This window comes from Sciurus carolinensis, chromosome 8 (assembly GCF_902686445.1).
Source record: "Sciurus carolinensis chromosome 8, mSciCar1.2, whole genome shotgun sequence".
Taxonomy (NCBI): Eukaryota; Metazoa; Chordata; class Mammalia; order Rodentia; family Sciuridae; genus Sciurus; species Sciurus carolinensis.
This window is the reverse complement of record NC_062220.1, coordinates 101,982,637-102,001,880: the sequence shown is the minus strand read 5'-3', so window position 1 is coordinate 102,001,880 and position 19,244 is coordinate 101,982,637. Positions and strand designations below refer to the sequence as shown.

Below are 19,244 nucleotides of genomic sequence, written 5' to 3'. Positions count from 1 at the left end.
GTGATGTGGACATAGCAACGTTTATTCCACCAGATCTTGACTATTAGATATTTAAGTAGTAGCCAGTTTTTGCTTTTATAGACATAAATTTGTTGTCAATGTCTCCCTCTCTCTGAAGGGCCCTGTGCTAGTCAACTTTCTGTTATCATAACAAAATAGCTGAGCCCAGGTGTGATGGCATTCGCCTGTAATCCCAGTGACTCTGGAGACTGAGGCAGGAGGATTGCAAGTTTGAGGCTAACTTTAGCAACTTAGTGAGATCCTGTCTCAAAACAAAAACAACAAAACAAACAAAAACAAAAAAACCCTGAGGTAATCAACTTATACATAGAAAATATTTATTTTAGTTCAGAGTTTTAGAGGTTTCAGTCCATGGTCTGTTGGCTCTATTGCTTTTGGGGGCTTTTGGGGCCTGTGGTGAGGTAGTGGTACATCATGAAGGAGCACACAGTCGTGCAAGCCATCAGGAATCAGAATTGGGGTGGGTGGGAGACCAACACCCCACAAGAACTTTCTTTCCCTCCTTTCTTTCTTCCTTCCTTTCCCACAGGCACTGTACTGCTGGCCTACATCCCTGGCCCTTTTTATTTTTTATTTTGAGATGGGGTCCTGCCTTAGCCTCCCAAGTTGCTAGGATTACAGGTGTGCACCACCACACCTGACCCATAATCCCTTTCAATGGCAAGTCCCCAGTGACCTAAGACCTCTAACTAAACACCACTTCTTAAAGTTTATACCACCTCCATAGCTGCCAAGCTGAGGACCAAGTCTTTAACACATGGGCGTCTGGGGGACACTCCAGACCCAACTATAGCAAGCCCTTTTCTCCAGAGCAGTGGGTCTCACCTTGGCCACATATCAAAGCCACTGGGAGGATTTTAAAATGCTAATACCCAGGCCACACCCAGGCCAATTAAATCAGACTGCTTGGGGAGGGCCTGCGCATCAGATTATTTGGAGTGCTCAGGGGCATCCTGCTCCACTGTACTCAGGAGAGGGGACATGCCTCATCCCTGCTCCTGTGGGGGTCTCCCTGCCTTTCCAGGCTGACTCCTCACTGCCTTCCCTTAGTGATCACCACAGACCATTATGGAGAGATCAGGTCAAGTGAGGATGGAAGCATAAAGACAATTTCCATGTGTGCATGAGATAACCTAAAGCCTCCCTTCAGTGGAATCTTTCCCAAAGCCCAAGGGTCACACTCTGGGAAAGACAACTCCTTCCAGGTGGCTCCTGGGCACACTCAGGTCCTGACCTGCCCCAACCCCTGTTTCTGGCCTGTTGCCAAAGCCACCTCCAGCCCCTGTATATTCTCAGCCGGAGCATGGATCCCTGCTGTGGTGACATACCCTCCTCCCCACAGTTCTTTATTCTGCCTATTCTCCAGACACACCTTCCTACTCTCTAATACACACAAATACACACACCACATTCACCGCACACTTACAATACAGAGTAGGAACTTAATCTCTGAGACAGGAGATCATCTCAGAAACAGAAGGGTGCTTACTTTGGCAGCGTATAAAGTAAAATTATAAGCAGCAGAAAATCAAGTTTCCAGTTGCCCCCACCCACACCTATGGCAGGCCATTTCTCCCTGGAGTATAGGGCAGAGCAGATGAGTGTCCCACTCCATCTCTTTCACCACCCACATCACCTGCCATGGATAGTCTTCATAATGGTCAGCAACCAAGTGGTTTCAGAAGACACTTTGTACCAACCACTCCAAGGTCCTAGCGATTTCTAAGTCAGGCAGTTTCTTTGAAACTTGAGGGGAATTCTTTGCACAAATATTTGTGCACAGTTGCCCAGAGGTTTGAATATTCAAGTCTGAAGTGTTATTAAATATTGCCTGTGCAATATTTAAGGTAAGCCCAGCTGCCCTGGCTGAGGCAGGACAGTGGGAAGGGTCTTTCAGGCAGAGCTGTGCCTTGAGGAGAGCAGGAGCTGGGATCACAGATGTGGGACACAGGCTCTGATCCTGCTAGTAGCAGAGGAGTAGGGAGAGAGGGGGCACACCCAAGCCTTCTCACTGTGGTGTGAAAGTATAGGCTTGGATATGGAGTCTGACAGAAGGAGAGGGAGGGCAAGAGGTTGACTGGACTAGGTCACTAGCCTCTCCCTCTCAGCCCTGTGCCCTCAGTCGTCAGAACTGGGGCAGACAGGGCCCAAGGAAGACAATAAAAAAGGCAGGGGTGTTGGGCAGTGGAGGGGAGAAAAACCACTGGCTGGTAGTACAGGGCTGGAGGAGTATACAGTTCAGGATTGAGGAAGAAAAGGAACTGCTGGATCAATATGTGGTTTTGGCTGGACAACAGCAGCACACACCTGTAATCCCTGCAGCTAGGGAGGCTGAGGCAGGAGGATCTTAAATTCCCAAACCCAGCCTCAGCAAAAGGGATGGGCTAAACAACTCAGTGAGACCCTGTTCCTGAAATAAAATACAAAGTAGGGCTGGGGATGTGGCTCAGTGACTGAGTGCCCCTGAGTTCAATCCCTGGTTAGCCCCACCCCCCAAAAAAAGTATGGTTTTGTCATTTTGTTGGATATGGTTGCTAATTTGGCTTCCAGAGCCCCTCCTACATACTGACATTTCCCCTCACACCAACATGTGCCATTATTTTCTTACATGTTTGATAACACAACAGGTGAAGATATTGTTATCTAAACTTGCACTTCTCTAATGACTACACAGATTTGGAGATTTGGTCATAATTGTATGGGAAAATCCCCCAATCGTGATTCTTTGCTAATTCTTCTATTACACCATTGTCTCCTCCTTATTTATCTGTGGAAAATGTTATTCCCCCCTTTTTGTTGTTTTATTCTTTTTTGTTTTAGCATTTTTTCGACTTATGAGAATTAGTCTTAATTTTAAAATGTCACATTTCCCCCATTTTGTCTTTAATTTTTAAACATATTTTAACTTTGCATGTGATCCAGTTCTTTTCTTTTTTGCTTTGGTATTCCCAAGTTAACTACAATACTTAGATCATAAAAACATAGACTTTTTTCCAGAATGGTTTTGGTTTCTTTTTCAGATTTAAATGTTTGATCCATGTGGAATTTATTTGGTGTTAAGCAGTGAGGGAGAGAGCCAATTTCTATTTTTCCAAGTAGCCATCCAGTTGTCTCAACACCATTCCGCTAGAAAACTTTCCGCACGCATCAGTAGGGGCCACCTCAAGAGCACACGTGGACCCCGCAGGCTGCAGGGTCCCGAAGCCCCACCCACCCGGGGCACTGGGGAATCCACGACACGTGTGGATCCGGGGCCCGGGCCGAGGACCTCTCCGACCAGCTCCGCCCACTCCGAGAACAAGGCCCCGCCCCAGAAAAGGACCAGGCTCCAGCTTCCGACCGCGGCGAGCCGTCTTCACGCCCCGCCCGGAAAGTAAATCGGGGCCTTCCGGAACGGTAATTTGAATAGAAGGCGTGTCCTCGCGTGTATTTGCATAGAGGCGGGGCCTCCGACCAGCCTTAAGGGCGAATTCCACGGGGACATCATTTGCATAGGGCGGGGCCTACTGTGGAGCTAGGTGCCACTTCCTCTTCCAACAGGCTTTTCCCTGCTTTCCTTCTGTCGTCGTCCACCTTCCTTTATGTCCGCTGTCCTTCCTTCCGGCTGTGGACCGCTTTTCTTCCGCCATAGCCGGCGTTGGTTCCCAGATGCTCCCGAAACGGCGGCGAGTACGGGTCGAAAATTCCGGTGGCGCTGTACCCCCCTCCACACCGCCTTTAGTGCTCTTTCCTGGCGTCGCCATCTATCTGGCCGAACCGCGCATGGGCCGTAGCCGCCGGGCCTTTCTCACACGCCTGGCGCTGTCCAAGGGTTTCCGTGTCCTCGACTTCTACAGGTGTGCGGACCTCGAGGGCGGCCCCTGCGTGGGGCACTGCGAGGACCCGGTGTTGGTGGGGTTCCGGCTTCGCAGGCTTTTTCGCCGGGCCCTTCCTGACAGAAGCCCAGGTGGTAAATGACGTGCTCCTGCGGGGCGGTTCCACCTGCGTCATTGGATTCCAAGTTATCTCTGGCTCTTCTCGGTCAAGTAATCTTTCTTGAAAGGGATATTTCTTTTCCGGTACTGGGGATTGAATCCAAGGACCCTTTACCGCTGAGCTACATCTCCAGCCCTTTTTATTTATTTATTTATTTATTTATTTATTTTAAGACGGGGTCTTGCTAAGTTGCAGAAGCTGTCCTCGAACTTTTGATCCTCCTGCCCCAGCTTCCCCAGTCACTGAGATTACAGGCGTGGAGCCACAATCCCAGCAAGGTTGCTATTAAGAATGCCAGGAATGTTCTACACGATTATTGATAATCAAGCTAGAGGCTTTTCAAAGAGCCATTCAGGGGAGGGATAATTAGAAGTAGTATTTGCTCGCAGCCCTCCTGTCCTAGGAACCACATGAACCGTCCTGAGTTTTGAGATTAGGGTAGCCAAATGGATTTGGGGCCAGTGCTTCCCGAAGCTTTTATTTACTATTTTGTATTTAAACATTTCCAAGGTATAGGATTGTGCACCAGACCCACTCACACAGTGCACAGGATGCTATTTTTTACAATAGCTCTACCAGGTGTTAGTTATTTCTGTTTTATAGAGGAGGGTGTATGGAGACTAGACTTGCCCAGGGGTACACAGCAACTCTTTAGGGCTGGGGTTCAGACAAAAGTAGACAGGCTCTGGCATCTGTGCTTAAATCCTGCCACTGAAATAAAGACCATTTGGTCCCAGACTATAATGCATTCTTTTCTGTGAGGTTGAGAAGCATTCAGGCAAGTTAACACAAAGCCAGGCTGGCTTGTGAACATAACTAGAGCAGAAAACCTCAGTTCTAAGAGTGGTGAAAATTTTCATACACCAGGAGGGGCTTGAGAGGCTTTCTAGAGGAGGTGACATTTGAAGAATGAAAGGCAATGACCATGCAGAGGGTACAGTAAGAGTAAAGGCTTAAAGGTATGGAACCAAACAGGAAGGGCAATGGGTTTCACAGTCTTCCTTTGCTTTTGCCCAGCTCCGAGGTGACACATGTGGTGATGGAGCAGACCTCAGTGAAGGAGGCCATCTGCTGGCAGGAGCACATGGCTGCTGCTCTCCCATGCTGCCCCCGCCCAGCTCTGCTGGACATCAGCTGGTTCACAGAAAGCATGGCAGCTGGGCAGCCTGTCTCTGTGGAGGACCGGCACCGCCTGGAGGTAAGCCAGTGCAGGCCTAACTAATGGGATAGGTGATGTGCAGCAGCAGTGCTTCAGTGCCCTCCAGAGGGTTCTGCCCAGACCACCAGCGATGCCTGAGAACCAGCAGAGGAGCCATGGCAGAGGCTGAGGCTGGACCACCCTAGCTTCTGTCCTTACCACTTGGAGACCATTTATTTTTAACTACTTCATGCCTTTCAAAGTATGGCAGCCCCTGCCCCTGGGGCTTCACTTCTTCCTCACTGAGTAGTTGAGATGACCCATGGATTGGTAGGAGCCTATCCTTGGGACACTAGAGAGTTAGACTGCCTGCATACAAATCCTGGTTCTGCCTATGAGTCATGAGACAGAAGGCATGCTCCCTAACCTTGATACTTTATTGTCCCTAGCCTACTTGATTGTGAGGATGTGGGGAAGTGTAGCACATGCAATATGTGCAGTAGCAGGAAAAGTGTACTGTGAGGATTAGCAGATGTTGCTGCTACTACTCTGGTCTGAAGAGCCCTGTCCTCAGCCTCTTCTGCAGTGCAGTCTGTCTGCTCCTCCACATTGGTCTCTGAACCACCAAGACCCGTGGCTGTGTCTCCCTCTACCCATGCCTATAGTTCACTACCTCTGTCCTGTGAACTCCAGAGGGCCCAAGGTCAATACTCAGGAGAGTCAGGACTCTGATCGCTGCCTGGTTCTGTCAGCCCTGAAGCCTCATGATTTGTGCATTGCCTTTCTCCAGGTGGTTGAGCCCAAGAATGAGCCCCCAAGCCCACTGTGGGTGTCGATTTATGCCTGCCAGCGTCCCACCCCCCTCACACACCATAATACCATCCTCTCGGTAAGCCATGTCTGTGAGCAGTTTTTAGTCTTACAGGTACAGGGACATTGGTACAACTAGATGGTAGCTGGTGGACTGGGGCAAAGTGCCCTGCCCTCTTGCCCCTTAACCAAGGGCCTCTCCCTGCAGGAGGCCTTGGAGACTCTGGCAGAGGCAGCAGGCTTCGAAGGCAGTGAGGGTCGCCTTCTCTCCTTCCGCAGAGCGGCCTCTGTGCTCAGAGCCCTTCCTTGCCCTGTCACATCCCTAAGTCAACTGCAGGGATTGCCCCACTTTGGAGAACATTCTTCCAGGGTTGTCCAGGTAGGCTTCTGCCATGTGTAGCCAGGTGAGTGGTTGGTGTGGGGAGACCCTGGGGCCCAATGAAACTGCCATAAGTCTTGGTGGTTCAGAGCCCAATATGGAGGGACAGACAAACATGCACACAGATGCTGCTCCAAAACCACAACAGTCCACCTTTAGCACAAATTCCTTGTATGAGTCACTCACCTCCCTCAGGGTGACTGAGAGGACTGAATGAAAGGAGCTTCTGGCATTGGTGTCATTGTCATTTGTCCCAAACTGCCCAGGGTGATGGAAGAGAGCAACCAAGTGTAAGTTTTTGAAAACCCAAAATGTCAAGCTGCCCTTTTGTGCACTTTCATTGAGAGCACAAAGTAACAAAAGATGCTTTTAGATGAAGTGATACATATTTTTAAAAAGTAAATGTTTATAGATCCTGGAGCTTGTTATTTATCTGAGAGATGACTAATATTAATTACCTGGGACCTCAGCTGTTGTAACTCCAGCCCCAAGGAGCTTTGAGGTTAGAGCTCTACCCCATCCCCAGCAACTTTTGTCACCTCCCTGGGCACAGTATCCTGATGCCACAAAGCCCCTGTCTTTGGATGTGGAGAGGACCACCCCATCCTTGGACCCCCAACCCCTACCCTGACTACTGTTCTCTTTCTAGTCCCTGTGGCTCAGTGTTTTGCCTTGTCTCCTCCCCCAGGAGCTACTGGAGCATGGAGTGTGTGAGGAAGTGGAGAGAGTTCGTTGCTCAGAGAGGTACCAGACCATGAAGGTGCGCATGTGGAGCTGAGAACCTGGCAGGGGTGCACAGCACAGTCCAGACATTTACAGGGAGGCAAGGAGGGATGGCTGATCCAGCTCTGGGGTCAGAGAAGGTCTTACTGAGGAAATGGCAGCTAAGCAGACACCTGATATGCTCTGGCCACCAAGTGGAGACAGGCAGGCAGAAGCCTGTTTTGGGCATGGGGAGTTTTCTAGATCACTGAGCACCATCTGTTTTCATCGGACTGTTTTTGATGAAATAATTTTAAGCATATTAGCACACCAAACAAAGCATAACCTATTCTTGGGTGCCACAGGACTCAAGTTGTGTGCAGGGCTGCCGCTCTGCACTGTGTTTCTGTGATCTTGTGTGTTACTTTCTCTGTACTGGGGACCTACTTGTCTACATGGTGCATCCTCCCCCTGTGCCTGCTCACTGCTAACCTGGTAGGGAAGCACCTCCAACACTTCTGGATGCCTCAGTTTATCTGCTCTGACATTCCAAAATTCCTGGGAAGAATCTGAGTGCCCGGCCCATTGGCAGGCGACATGCTTGGCCCAGGGTCCCTCTGAACTGGTCCATGTTCAGACCCTCCCCACCCCACCCCTTTGTGTGTGGGAGACTTGGGTGAGAGCAGCATCTACCATCCTGCTATTCTGAAACCTTGAGTAAACCTAGCCAGCCTGTCCAGTACATCTGCTGAAACCACCCTCTCATTTATTAACTCCATATTGTTTTTGCCTTCTCTTGAGGAGAATCATAAAATAAGTTCCAGCTGCTGTAGATGGGAGAGGCATGGTTTTTCTCAGTGAACTAAGAGACACATTAGGATGACTTTTGGTTCTGTTGGAAGCACAGTCTGGATTGATGTTTTAGGATAGGGGTGAGGAGGTAACTCACCAAGGTCTTGCAGCAAAGCCCCCAACATATTGCCTTTCCTGGGGCTGCTGCCAGGATGTGTGGGTTCACTCCTCTGTGAGAATGGGCTGGGCAGGCCAGACACTGGGTTTGAGTCCTCAACTCATGACTGTGGGCATGAGGGCAACACCTGCAGGTGCATCCTCCCACAGAAGCTTTATTCCTGACCCAATTGTTCCTTCCTCTACATAGCTCTTCACCCAGATCTTTGGGGTTGGGGTGAAGACTGCCAACCGCTGGTACCAGGAAGGGCTGCGAACCCTGGATGATCTCCGAGGACAACCCCAGAGACTGACCAAGCAGCAGAAAGCAGGTGAGCCCCCAAGAGAGGACTGGCATTGGGCTTCCACAAAGCCTCTTGAATCTGGAAACTTCTGCACACTGAAACCCTAGCACCAGCACTAGATGTACTGATGGCCTGAATAGCAGATGTGGGGGAATAGCAGATGTGAAGGAGTCCTGGTTTCAGGTAGATGGACTTCTTGGGGGTCTCCCTGCCTGCAGTCAGGATCTGCTGTGGCCCTTTCAGTGAGCAGTTATGGCCACTGCCCTGGCCTCTAGGACCTATGTGGTTGCCTCTGGATAGGCTTGGACCTAAGTGAAGGACAGCCTAGGAGTTGGCCTATCCAGTGTGTGCCTTGTGCATATGGGTCAGCTGAGTCCTGCAGGCGTGATGCCAACACCCAGGAAGAACATGAACCTCAGGGTTTGTTGGTCCTGGGGTTTGAGTCCTCTCCACCATTTTCCAGATAGGTGACCATGGTCCCTAGACTAAACTCTCTGAATCTTAGTTACCTTTTCTGTGAAATGGGAAGAATGATAATGTGGAATTCCATAAACTCCTCTCTGATTCAGCATGTGGCAGGTGTTGAGCAGGCACTCATTCTCCTGTGTGTCCTGCATGGTTACTGCTACCATACTGTCTGGACCTAGCCTGGTTGAGGGCTTTGCTAAAGGTACCATAACCAGCAGTGTGCCCATTCCCCACCTCTTTGCCCATCTCCCTGGGGCTGCTGCATAGTTCAGGTGACAGGCAGAGAAACCTACAGTCACCTGTTCTCAGGACAAAAGTAGATAATATGACCATCTATGTTTACTAAGAGCTTGCTCTGTGTTGGATGCTATTGTTCTTCACACTTAAATCTTTCCTTAACTACGTGTGAAAGGTACAGTGATGTCCCCTTGAAGGTGAGGAGACAGAAACAGGCTAAAAGATGGGTTCCTGTTGGTGGAATTATCTTCTTCACATCTTTTTGCCACCTCTTGGTTGCATTTTATTTATGGGAAAACTGAAATCTTAAAAGGGATATCTGATGTTGCCTGTGTCAACATCAGTATCCTTATATTGGGTTTTACAAGTTTTGTAAGATGTTACTTTTGAGGGGAACTAGGTAAAGGGCACAGAGCATCTCTTATTCCCATCAACTGCATGTGAATCTACAATTATCTCAAAATTAAAATTTAATATTTTAAAGGGGATAGAGTCATGCTTCTGTTGGGATCACTCTGCTCCTACCATAGCCTCTCCCTCCTCAGAGGCCTCTCCCCATCTCACAGCCACAGGCTGGTGACTGCCTGATACTATACGATGGGGCTTTGTGGGGAATGCAGGCTGAGAGTCAGGAGGACTCTGTTGCCCACAGGGCTCCAGCACCACCAAGACCTAAACACTCCAGTTGGACGGCCTGATGCTGAGGCTCTTCAGCAACTGGTAGAGGCAGTAGTGGTACAGGCCCTGCCTGGAGCCACTGTCACGCTGACTGGTGGCTTTCGAAGGTAAGAGGGTTTGACATATCCTTTGGGTTCACTTCCAGGCCTCTCCCCAATGCAGGGACCTGAGTTATGGACATTAAGGTGACTTTCCCATTCACTGGAAGGGGCATGACTAATAGCTGGAATGAGGGCTATATCCTTGTCCTTCTCAGGGGGAAGTTGCAGGGCCACGATGTGGACTTCCTCATTACCCACCCTGAGGAGGGCCAGGAGGAGGGATTGTTGCCCAGAGTGGTATGCTGCCTGCAGAGCAAGGTGAGGAGGGCCTCTGATGCCTCTGCCCAAGAGTTGACTGCTGCCTAGTATCCTAGTACCTAGATTCTCCTAGTATCATGGTTGTGCCTGGCCACATCTGCCTCTCCCCACAGGGACTCATCCTGTACCATCAGCACCACGCCAGCCACTTAGGGTCCCCGACTCAGCTGACCCGGCGGAGCCACACCCTGGATGCCTTTGAGAGGAGTTTCTGCATTTTCCGCCTGCCACAATCCCCAGGAGCTGTTTTGGGGGGTGTTCTGAAGCCCTGCTCAGCCTGGAAAGCTGTGAGGGTAGATCTGGTGGTTGCCCCCATTAGCCAGTTCCCTTTTGCTCTGCTTGGCTGGACTGGATCCCAGGTAGGTTATGTGCTGCTGAGACTGCCAGGGCCAGGGTGGGCCAACCATACTGAGGGCAGTTACTTCCCCCAGCTTTTTGAGCGGGAGCTGCGCCGATACAGCCGGAAAGAGAAGGGACTATGTCTGAACAGCCATGGACTCTTTGACCCAGTGCAGGTATGTCAAGAAATTAGGATGGGAAAAGAGACCCTATAGCCTGCTTCCTAGATTACAGCCTGAAATGGCCCCACATCCCTCCATTCTGGAACCCACAGTGCCTAGATCTTGGTCTTACCTCCTAGGTCCTGGCCCTCCCCAAAAGATATCCTGCCTTAGCACTGGGCTGTGCCTCCCCATCTAGCTTGTCTCCATGGGAGCCATTTTGGCTGGGCACCCTGTGCATTGAGTGGTGGTGCCATTGGGCATGACCCTCAGCTTCTGAAGCCCCTGTTTCTGTTGTAGAAAACATTTTTCCATGTGGTTTCTGAAGAAGACATCTTCAGACACCTGGGCCTCAAGTACCTGCCCCCAGAGCAGAGAAATGCCTGATCCAGTTCATCTGCCTCCATTCCTCTTCAGAAATGAGGTACTGCTGGACACTTGACTGAATATCTCCAAGCAGAAGATATACTGCCACCCCACATCCTCACCTCCACATGGAAAAGTCTTCACCTATGGGAGCTTCTGTGAGGTGGGACCTTCCTCACTCTCCAGCCTTATAGCTGGAGTCAGCTTTCAACCTCCCCAGGCCTTAGGTTCCCACCCCGGGTCAGGAAATCTGAACAGTGTTCATGTCATGGAGCTGTGACAGAGCCTGCAGTCCCAGTGCAAGCAATCAAGGAGAGATGTGGTTGCTGTGTCTTCTGTACGGTGCCCCACATTCATAAGTGCCCAAGAGAGAACCATGTATCTTTGCCCTGCACTTGAGCCATGGGGTGGAAGCTGTAGTTCTTGTTGTGAGGAGTCCTCTGTGGAGGTGAAAGGGGTATGCTGCAGGCTGGAGTGGGTGAAGGCCCATCAAGAGAACTTTCAGTGCTGGGATTTTGGCACTACAGCCCCTACCCAGGCTTCCTGCTTCTGCCTTTAAGACCTGTACTCTGCATACTTCAAAACAGGTCACACTCTGCCACTTCTTGCTCATAGTCCTATGGCAGTTCCAAACCCAGAAGTCTCCCCTGCTAGGGCTCTAGCATTTCTGCTACCCCTGACAACCTCATCTGTACTCCCCTCTCAACACCCCCCACCCCACCCCTCAGTTGCTTCCTGTTTCACCGGTTCCTACTGATGTGCTCAGCCCCCATGTGGCTGACTCCCTCGCTTCTCTGAGGCAGAAGCACTGAAATGGGCTGGGCACACAGGTGACCTATGTGTTCCTTGATCTCCTTTAGGGCCTTTGCCACTCTGGAACTCCTTCAGGACTTGACTCAAGGTCATCTTGTCAGTCATAGCTTCCCAGATACTCATCACATCAAAAAGTGTTTACAATTAATGTGAAATAAAATGGAATCTTTTAGGGTATGTTTTTATGAGCTTTAACACAGGTGTAGACTCTGCTGCCTCAGGACACAACAGGTCTGTCCCCCAAAACATTGCCTTATACCATTGCATTATGGCTACATGCTTCTTATCCCAACTCACTCATTTTGTTCTCTGTCCCTGCTGCTTTGCCTTCTCCAGAATATCATAGAAGTGGAAACAAATCCTTCCTGTTACTTGCTTCTCTCAGCATGCCTTGGAGATATACTCAGGTTGTTGCATGTATTGATAGTTTATTTTTCTTTATTGCACATAATATTCCATGCCATGGGTGTTCCAGGGTTTATCTGTTCAGCTATTCAAGAAGGTTTAGATTGTTTCCAGGGTTTGATGATTATGAATAGAGCTACTGTAGCCACATGTGTATAAATTAGTGTGTAACATACATTTTCAATTCTCTTGGATAAATATGAAGGTATAGGAGTATTGGGTTATATGAAAAATATGTTTATAAGAAAGAATTAAATTATTCAGAATGCCTGTGCCATTTTTCAGTTTACCAACAGTGTGAGCCACCCATGTAAGTTAAACATTTTCTAGTAGTAGTCAGCACTTGATATTTTTGGTGTTTATTTTAGCTGTTCTATAGTAGATCAGTAGCACTAACTGCCTTCCTTCTTTTCTTTCTTTCCCTTACTTTCTGGGGATTGAAACCAGGGCCTTGTGAATATTAAGCACACACTCTACCATTGAGTTATAATCCCAGGCCTTTTTTATGGTGTTTTTTTTTTTTTTTTCTTTTTGTTTTGTTTGTTCTGCAGGGCTAGGGTTTGACCCCAGGGCCTTGCAAATGTTAGGCAAGCACTATACTCTGGGTTACATCCCCATCCTTTCTTAAAAAATATTTTTAGTTGTAGATGGACATAATACTTTTATTTATTTATTTTTATGTGGTGTTAGGTATTGAACCCACTGCCTCACACATGCTAGGCAAGTGCTCTACCACTGAGCTACAGCCCCAGACCCCCATCCTTTTTTATTTTGGGATAAGGTCTCACTAAGTTGCCCAGACTACTTTGAACTTTCAGTCCTCTTACCTCTGTCTCCTGAGTAGCTGGGATTATAGGCATGCACCACCAGGCTCAGCTGTTTTTGGTTTTAGGATGGTCCTTTATTTATTTATGTTTGCAGTCTTCTGTTTTTATACTTTGACAAAGAGGTTTTCAGGAGTCAGTCTTTTCAGTGGAAAATAGAAAACAAAAATCGGCCCCATGGCCTACGATCAATCCCCCTTGCCCAAGGAGTGAGGTGGAGGGGTGTACTTCCATTCTTTTCCTAGCTTATCCCACTACTTTATTTTTTCTCTAATACTGGAGATTGAACCCAGGTACCACTGAGCCACATCCCCAGCCCTTTTTTATTTTTTATTTAGAGACAGGGTCTCCCTAAGATGCTTAGGGCCTTGCTAAGGGTCTGGCTTTGAACTCATGATCCTCCTATCTCAGCCTCCCAAGTTGCTGGGATTACGGGCCTGCCCCTGGCATCCTATTGCTTCTTGATAGCACTCATGTGTTTCATCATTTTCTGTCTTAGCATATATTCTGTGAAATCAAATTCTGTCTTGCACTCATGCCTATATATTACTGATTCCACGTGCACATGTTCTCCATTCTTTTTCAAAAGTATGGCATTGTATAGGAACTTTGGATTGTCATCCGATGATCTATATTAAGGCCCAGCCTTTTCTGCACATCAGAAAAAGGCATGGAACTCAGTGGTTCACACCTGTAATCCCAGAAACTCAGGGAGACTGAGACAGGAGGATTGCAAGTTTGAGGTCTCAGATTTTTTAAAAAGACTGGAATGTAACTCAAGAGACAGCACTCCCCTGTGTTCAATCCCCAGTCCCCGCTCCAAAAAGGGGAAAAAAGGTGTGGCAACTTGCCAGAGTCATCTCCTTGCTGCCTCTGCTTGCAGTGGAAGTTTAGATTGTCGATTTGAGACCTTTCTTCCTAATATAAGTATATAATGCTTTAAATTTCCCTCTGAACACTACTTTAGCTGCAACCTACAAATTTGATGTGTTGTGGGTTGTCTGGTGGTGGAAGGAGGTACTGGGGATTGAACCCAGAAGCACTTAACCACTGAAACATATATCCAGCCCTTTCTATTTTTTGTTTTGTGACAGGGTTGCTTGGGGCCTTGCTAAATTGCTGAGGCTGACTTTGAACTTGTAATTCTCCTGCCTCAACCTCCCAAATTGCTGGGATTACAGTTGTGTGCCGCTTTACCCATTGGGTATATTTTCATTTTTTTAGTCAACCAAAAATGTTTTCTAATTCTTGAGATTTTTCTCTTTGATCCATAGAATATTTAGGAGAGTGTGGTTCAGTTCCCAAGTATTGGAAGGTTTTTCCCATTAATCTTTAATATTTAGTTCCAGTTTAATTTCCTTAGGGTCAGCAAACATAGTCTATATATTAATTCTTTAAAATTTGTCAAGATCCAGGATATTATCTATGTTGGTGAATGTTCATGTGTATACTTTAGAAGAATGTATATTCTATTGCTGGGTAGAGTGTTTTATAAATGTTGAATGTTGATTAGATACAGTTGACACTGTGTTCATGTCTATATCCTTATTTATTTTCTGTTTACTTATTCTATTAATTCCTGAGAGAGGAGACTTGACTTGAAGTCTTTTTTTTTTTTTTTTTTTTGGTACTGGGAATTGAACCAGGGGCACTTTGCACTTTGCCACTGAGTTATATCCCCAGTCATTTTTAGTTTTTATTTTGAGACTAGATCTTGCAAAGCTGGCCTTGAACTTGGGATTCTCCTGCTGCAGCCTCCTGAGTCACTTGGGATTATGGTGGGATTATTTAAGTCTCATACCTAGTTTGAAGTCTTAAACTATAAATGTGAATTCCTTCATTTCTCCTTTCAATTATTATCAGATTGCCATTCATGTACTTTGAAGCTCTGTTGTGAGATTTTTATATCTTCTTAGTATCGTTATACAACATCCTTTTATTCCTAAAATATTTTATTGTTCTGAAATCTACTTTGATAGAAATGTAGCTGTTCCAGCTTTTTTTTTTTTGTTTAGTGTTTGAGTGATATATCCTTTTCCTTCTAACTTACATATATTTTTGCCTTTTATTATTATTTGTTTTGGGGGTGGGAATTGAATCCGGGTTCTTATGCATACTAAACATGTACTCTACCCCTTGGCTCTGTGGTATACTCTCAGTCTACCTTTTACTATTTTTTTTTTCCCTTTGGCTTGGTTTTTGTTGTGCTAGGGACAGAACCTAGGGACTTGTGTATGCTAGGAAAGTGCTCTACCACTGAACTACCCCACCATACTCACCTGTTTTTTAAATAACTATACTAGTGGATGTAAAGTGCTATTTCATTGTGGTTTTGATTTATTTAATTAACCATTTTCTTAAATGATATAATGTTGAGCATCTTTTCATGTACTTATTGGTTATTTATTCTTAGAATTGTCCCTTCATGTCCTTTGCCCATTTTGAACTGGGTTATTTGTCTTTTATTGTTAAGTTATAAGAGTTTTTTATATTCTGAATACCAGACTTATCAGATAAATTATTTGCAAGTATTTTCTCCTTTTCCGTGAGTTATCTTGTAACTTTCTTATAGTGTCTTTTTAAGCCCTAAAACTTTTAAATTAACCTGTGTTGGTTTTATATACCTTTTACCCAGCTACTTGGGAGGCCAGAGCAGGAGGATCACTTGAGTATATGAATTGAGCAGCCTGGGCAACAAAGCAAGCCTTTGTCTCAATTAAAAAACAGAAAATAAACAAACAAAAAACTGTTATATTTGATTAAGTCCAATTTGTCTATTTTTTTCTTTGGTAACTTGTTTTCTCTCTTTCTTTTAATATATTTAAGAAATATTGCTATGGTCATGAAGGTTTTGTCCTAAATTTTCTTCTAAGGGTTAATAGTTTTTACTCTCACATTTAAGTTATTAATCCATTTTGAATGAATTTTTATATTGGTATGTGGTAGAAGTCCAACTCTATTGTTTTGCATGTGAATATCCAGTTCTTAAAGAGATTATTCTTTCTCCATTGAATTCTTTGGCACTCTTGTCAAAAATTCTTTAACTACCATGTAAGGTTTCCCCTGCCCACTGGGTTCTCAGTTTTGTTCCATTAATCTATATGTCTGTATTTTTGTTTTTAATTTTACATTTCATACATTACCCAGTTTTTTTTGTAACATATATCTGTCTTATGGCAGTAGTACACTGTCTTGATTACCATGGTTCTGCACAGAGTTTTAGAAATTGAGAAGTGTGAATCCTCTAACTTTGTTCTTTTTCAAAAAATGTTTTGGCTATTCTGTGTTGCTGGATTTAGCTTTTCAATATATTGAAAGAAACCAGCTGGGGACTAATAGAGATTGCATTGAATCTGTAGATCAATTTGGAAAGTATTACCAATTTTATTTAACAATATTGTCTTCTAATGCATAAACATGGGGCATCTTTTCATTTATTAAGATCTTCAGTTATTTTCATAATGTTTTATAGTTTTCAGAGTATTAAATTTTATACATCTTTTGTTAAATTTGTTTCTAAAGCCAGGCATTGTGGCATACACTTGTATTCCCAGCTACTTGAGAGGCTGAAGCAGGAGGATAGCTTGAGCCCAGGAATTGAAGACCAGCCTAGGCAAAATAATGAGATCCCATCTTAAAAATGAAGAAACATACACACACATGCACATTACTAAGTATTATATTCTTTTGACGATATATTAAATGGAATTGTTAATTTCATTTTCAGATTACTCAATACTAATTGACAATTACTAAATACAACTGACTTTTTGTATTCCTGCAAACTTGCTGAATTCATTAGTTCTAATAGTCTTACAGTGGAGTCCTTAGAATTTCCTATGTACAGTGTCATGTGAAGTGCAGAGAAAAATAGTTCTACTTCTTCCTTTCCGATCTGGATGTGTTTTGTTCTGTTTCTTGCCCAGTTGCCTTGGCTAGAACCTCAGTACAAAGTTAAGTAGAACAGGGGAGTACAGATCACCTTCTCTTGTTCCTCATCTCGGCTTTGATCATTAAGTATGATATTAGCTGTTGGTTTTATGTATATGCCCTTTATTTGGTTAAGGTCCCTTCTATTACCATGAATGGGTGTTGGATTTTTAAAACTGTGCTTTCTGCATAGATTGAGATGATTATGATTTTAAAAATTTTTGTTGGACAAAATATTTGTTTGATGAATGCCATAGTCTGGGTCTAGAAGGTCCCTCAAAGACCCATGTGTTAAAGCCTTGATCCCAGGGTGACCCTGTTGGGAGATGGTGGAACTCTCAGCAGATGGAGCCTAGTGGAATCTCTTCAGGTCATTTGGTGTTTAGTTATGAATTATTTTAGTGCTGTCATTTGAAAATGTCTATTTTATCTTTATTCCTAGAAATTTTTTTTGCTAGATGTAGCATTCTTGGGTGACAATTCATTTATTTCAGCACTTTAAAACTGCTGTTCTATTCCTTACTGGCTTCATGGTTTCTTTCTTTTTTTTTTTTTTAAATGTCGATAGACCTTTATTTTATTCATTTATTTATATGTGGTGCTGAGAATTGAACCCAGTGTCTCACACATGCTAGGCAAGCGCTCTACCACTGAGCCATAACCCCAGTACCCCCTCCTTTTTTTAGTTGTTGATGGACCTTTACCTTTATTTATTTGTATGCAGTGCTGAGAATCAAACCCAGCGCCTCACACATGCTAGGTGAGTGCTCTTCCACTGAGCTACAATCCCAGCCCTGGCTTCCTGGTTTCTGTTGAGAAATCCAGCCTTTTAAAGAAGTTGTTCCCCTACAGAAAATTCATCATTGTTCTCTGACTGCTTTTAGGATTTTTCTTGTTTAGTTTTCAAAGTTTCATTGTGACATATCAGGGCTTGGATTTTTGTGTTACTATTGCTATTTATCCTGTTTATGGTTAACTAAGCTGCTGTTGCTGCTATTTCTTCCCTTTGGTGTGTGTGTGTGTGTGTGTGTGTGTGTGTGTGTGTGTGTGTGGTTCTGGAGATTCAACCCAGGGTGCTTTAGTTGAGTTATACCCCCAGCCCTTTTTTCATTGAGGCTTTTTTTAAAAATTATTTTATTTGTTTGTTTATTATTATTTTTTTAATGTGGTGCTGAGGATTGAATCCAGTGCCTCACATCTGCTAAGCAAGTTCTCTACCACTGAGCCACAACCCCAGCCCCTTCATTGAGTTTCTTGATATGAATTTTATATCTTTTTTCAAACTATCATCAAGTTTATTGATTATCCTTATCATTTCCATTCTGCTCTCGAACCTGTCCTATAGATTTTAAGTTTTGGTTATTTGTATTTTGCAGTTCTAAAATTTCCATTTTGTTCCTCTCCATAGCTTGTTTCTTACCTGACGATTTCTCTTTCCATTCATTTTAAGAATGTTTACCAATACTTTTTTTTGGGGGGGGGCAGTTTTGGCAGTACTGGGGATTGAACCCAGGACACTTTTATCATTGAGCTACATCCCATCCCCAGGTATTTTAAATTTAAAAAATTTTGAGACAGTGTCTTTTTAAGTTGCCTGGGCTGGCCTTAAATTTGTAATCCACCTGCCTCACCTTCTGGGTTGCTGGGATTAAAGGTATACACCACCAGACCCAGCTAGAATGTTTACCAGTACTTTCTGAAGACTGGTTTAAAATAGTGCTTTATGTGGCAGTTCGGACAATTGACTCCCCTCACTGTGAGCATCCTAATTGTCTTTTTTGTGCCATGGTGAAATTTCCCTGATTTTGACATGCTGGGTAACTTTGGATTATATCCTGGGTATTTTGAATATTATGTTGAGACCAGGAACCTTGTTGGTATCCTAAGCAGAATTTTGGTTGTTTAAAGTTTAACTCTAGTTAAATTAGTTTTCTCAGCTAGCCAGATGGATTAGACCTGTGTCTGCAGTAGGCAGGCTGGGATCTGTGGCATGCATCTAGGATCTGACCCACATGCACAGCTGGGCAGTAAGCCTATGAGCTCACCTACACTTACTTAATCATTCAATCTCTTTCCTCCCCTGGCTCTCGGTGATGCTTCCCAGCTCCTCAGGGCCTCCCTTCCAAGGTCTCCAGTCAGAAATATAGAGCTTTTGCTTACCAGCCTGCTGCGTGATTCCTCCACTACATCCAGGGCCCACTGCAGGAGCAGAGGGTGCAGCAGAGAATTGCCCCATGCTCTAGTGGCCATTGCTTCCCGCTCAGGGTTCAGGTCCCTGCTTGGTGGGTACAGTCCTCACTGTACCATCACTGCCATAAAGAAGAAAGAGAAACATGGAAATTTCCCAGACTCTCTAACCTGTAGGACTTCATTTCCTTCTCCCTAG

At 45.3% G+C, this 19,244-nt stretch overlaps 1 protein-coding gene across 5 annotated transcripts; it reads left to right on the top strand.

Annotated features, from left to right (window-relative positions):
- Positions 1-2,992: 2,992 nt before the first annotated feature.
- Polm (DNA polymerase mu) lies at positions 2,993-12,604 on the top strand. 5 transcript variants are annotated; one of them, XM_047562959.1, is made up of 11 exons: positions 3,535-3,857; positions 5,014-5,194; positions 5,925-6,023; positions 6,153-6,323; positions 7,012-7,083; positions 8,185-8,305; positions 9,636-9,768; positions 9,918-10,020; positions 10,134-10,379; positions 10,452-10,535; positions 10,938-12,604. In XM_047562959.1, exons 1-11 carry the CDS (start codon positions 3,670-3,672, stop codon positions 10,941-10,943), a joined length of 1,404 nt encoding a protein of 467 aa, XP_047418915.1. In that variant the 5' UTR covers positions 3,535-3,669; the 3' UTR covers positions 10,944-12,604. The 5 variants fall into 5 exon arrangements, with proteins under 5 accessions (XP_047418916.1, XP_047418915.1, XP_047418913.1 ...); XM_047562957.1 differs by having other exon boundaries at positions 10,821-12,604; XM_047562960.1 differs by lacking the exon at positions 3,535-3,857 and adding an exon at positions 2,993-3,417 and having other exon boundaries at positions 10,134-10,535; positions 10,821-12,604.
- The last annotated feature ends 6,640 nt before the right edge of the window (positions 12,605-19,244 follow it).

Excerpts from the sequence above, each read along its gene's own strand:
- Polm (XM_047562956.1), top strand. The coding sequence starts at position 3,670 with ATGCTCCCGAAACGGCGGCGAGTACGGGTCGAAAATTCCGGTGGCGCT. Across the intron at positions 3,858-5,013 it reads CGTGTCCTCGACTTCTACAG|CTCCGAGGTGACACATGTGG; the intron begins GTGTGCGGACCT and ends GCTTTTGCCCAG. Across the intron at positions 9,769-9,917 it reads CTGACTGGTGGCTTTCGAAG|GGGGAAGTTGCAGGGCCACG; the intron begins GTAAGAGGGTTT and ends TGTCCTTCTCAG.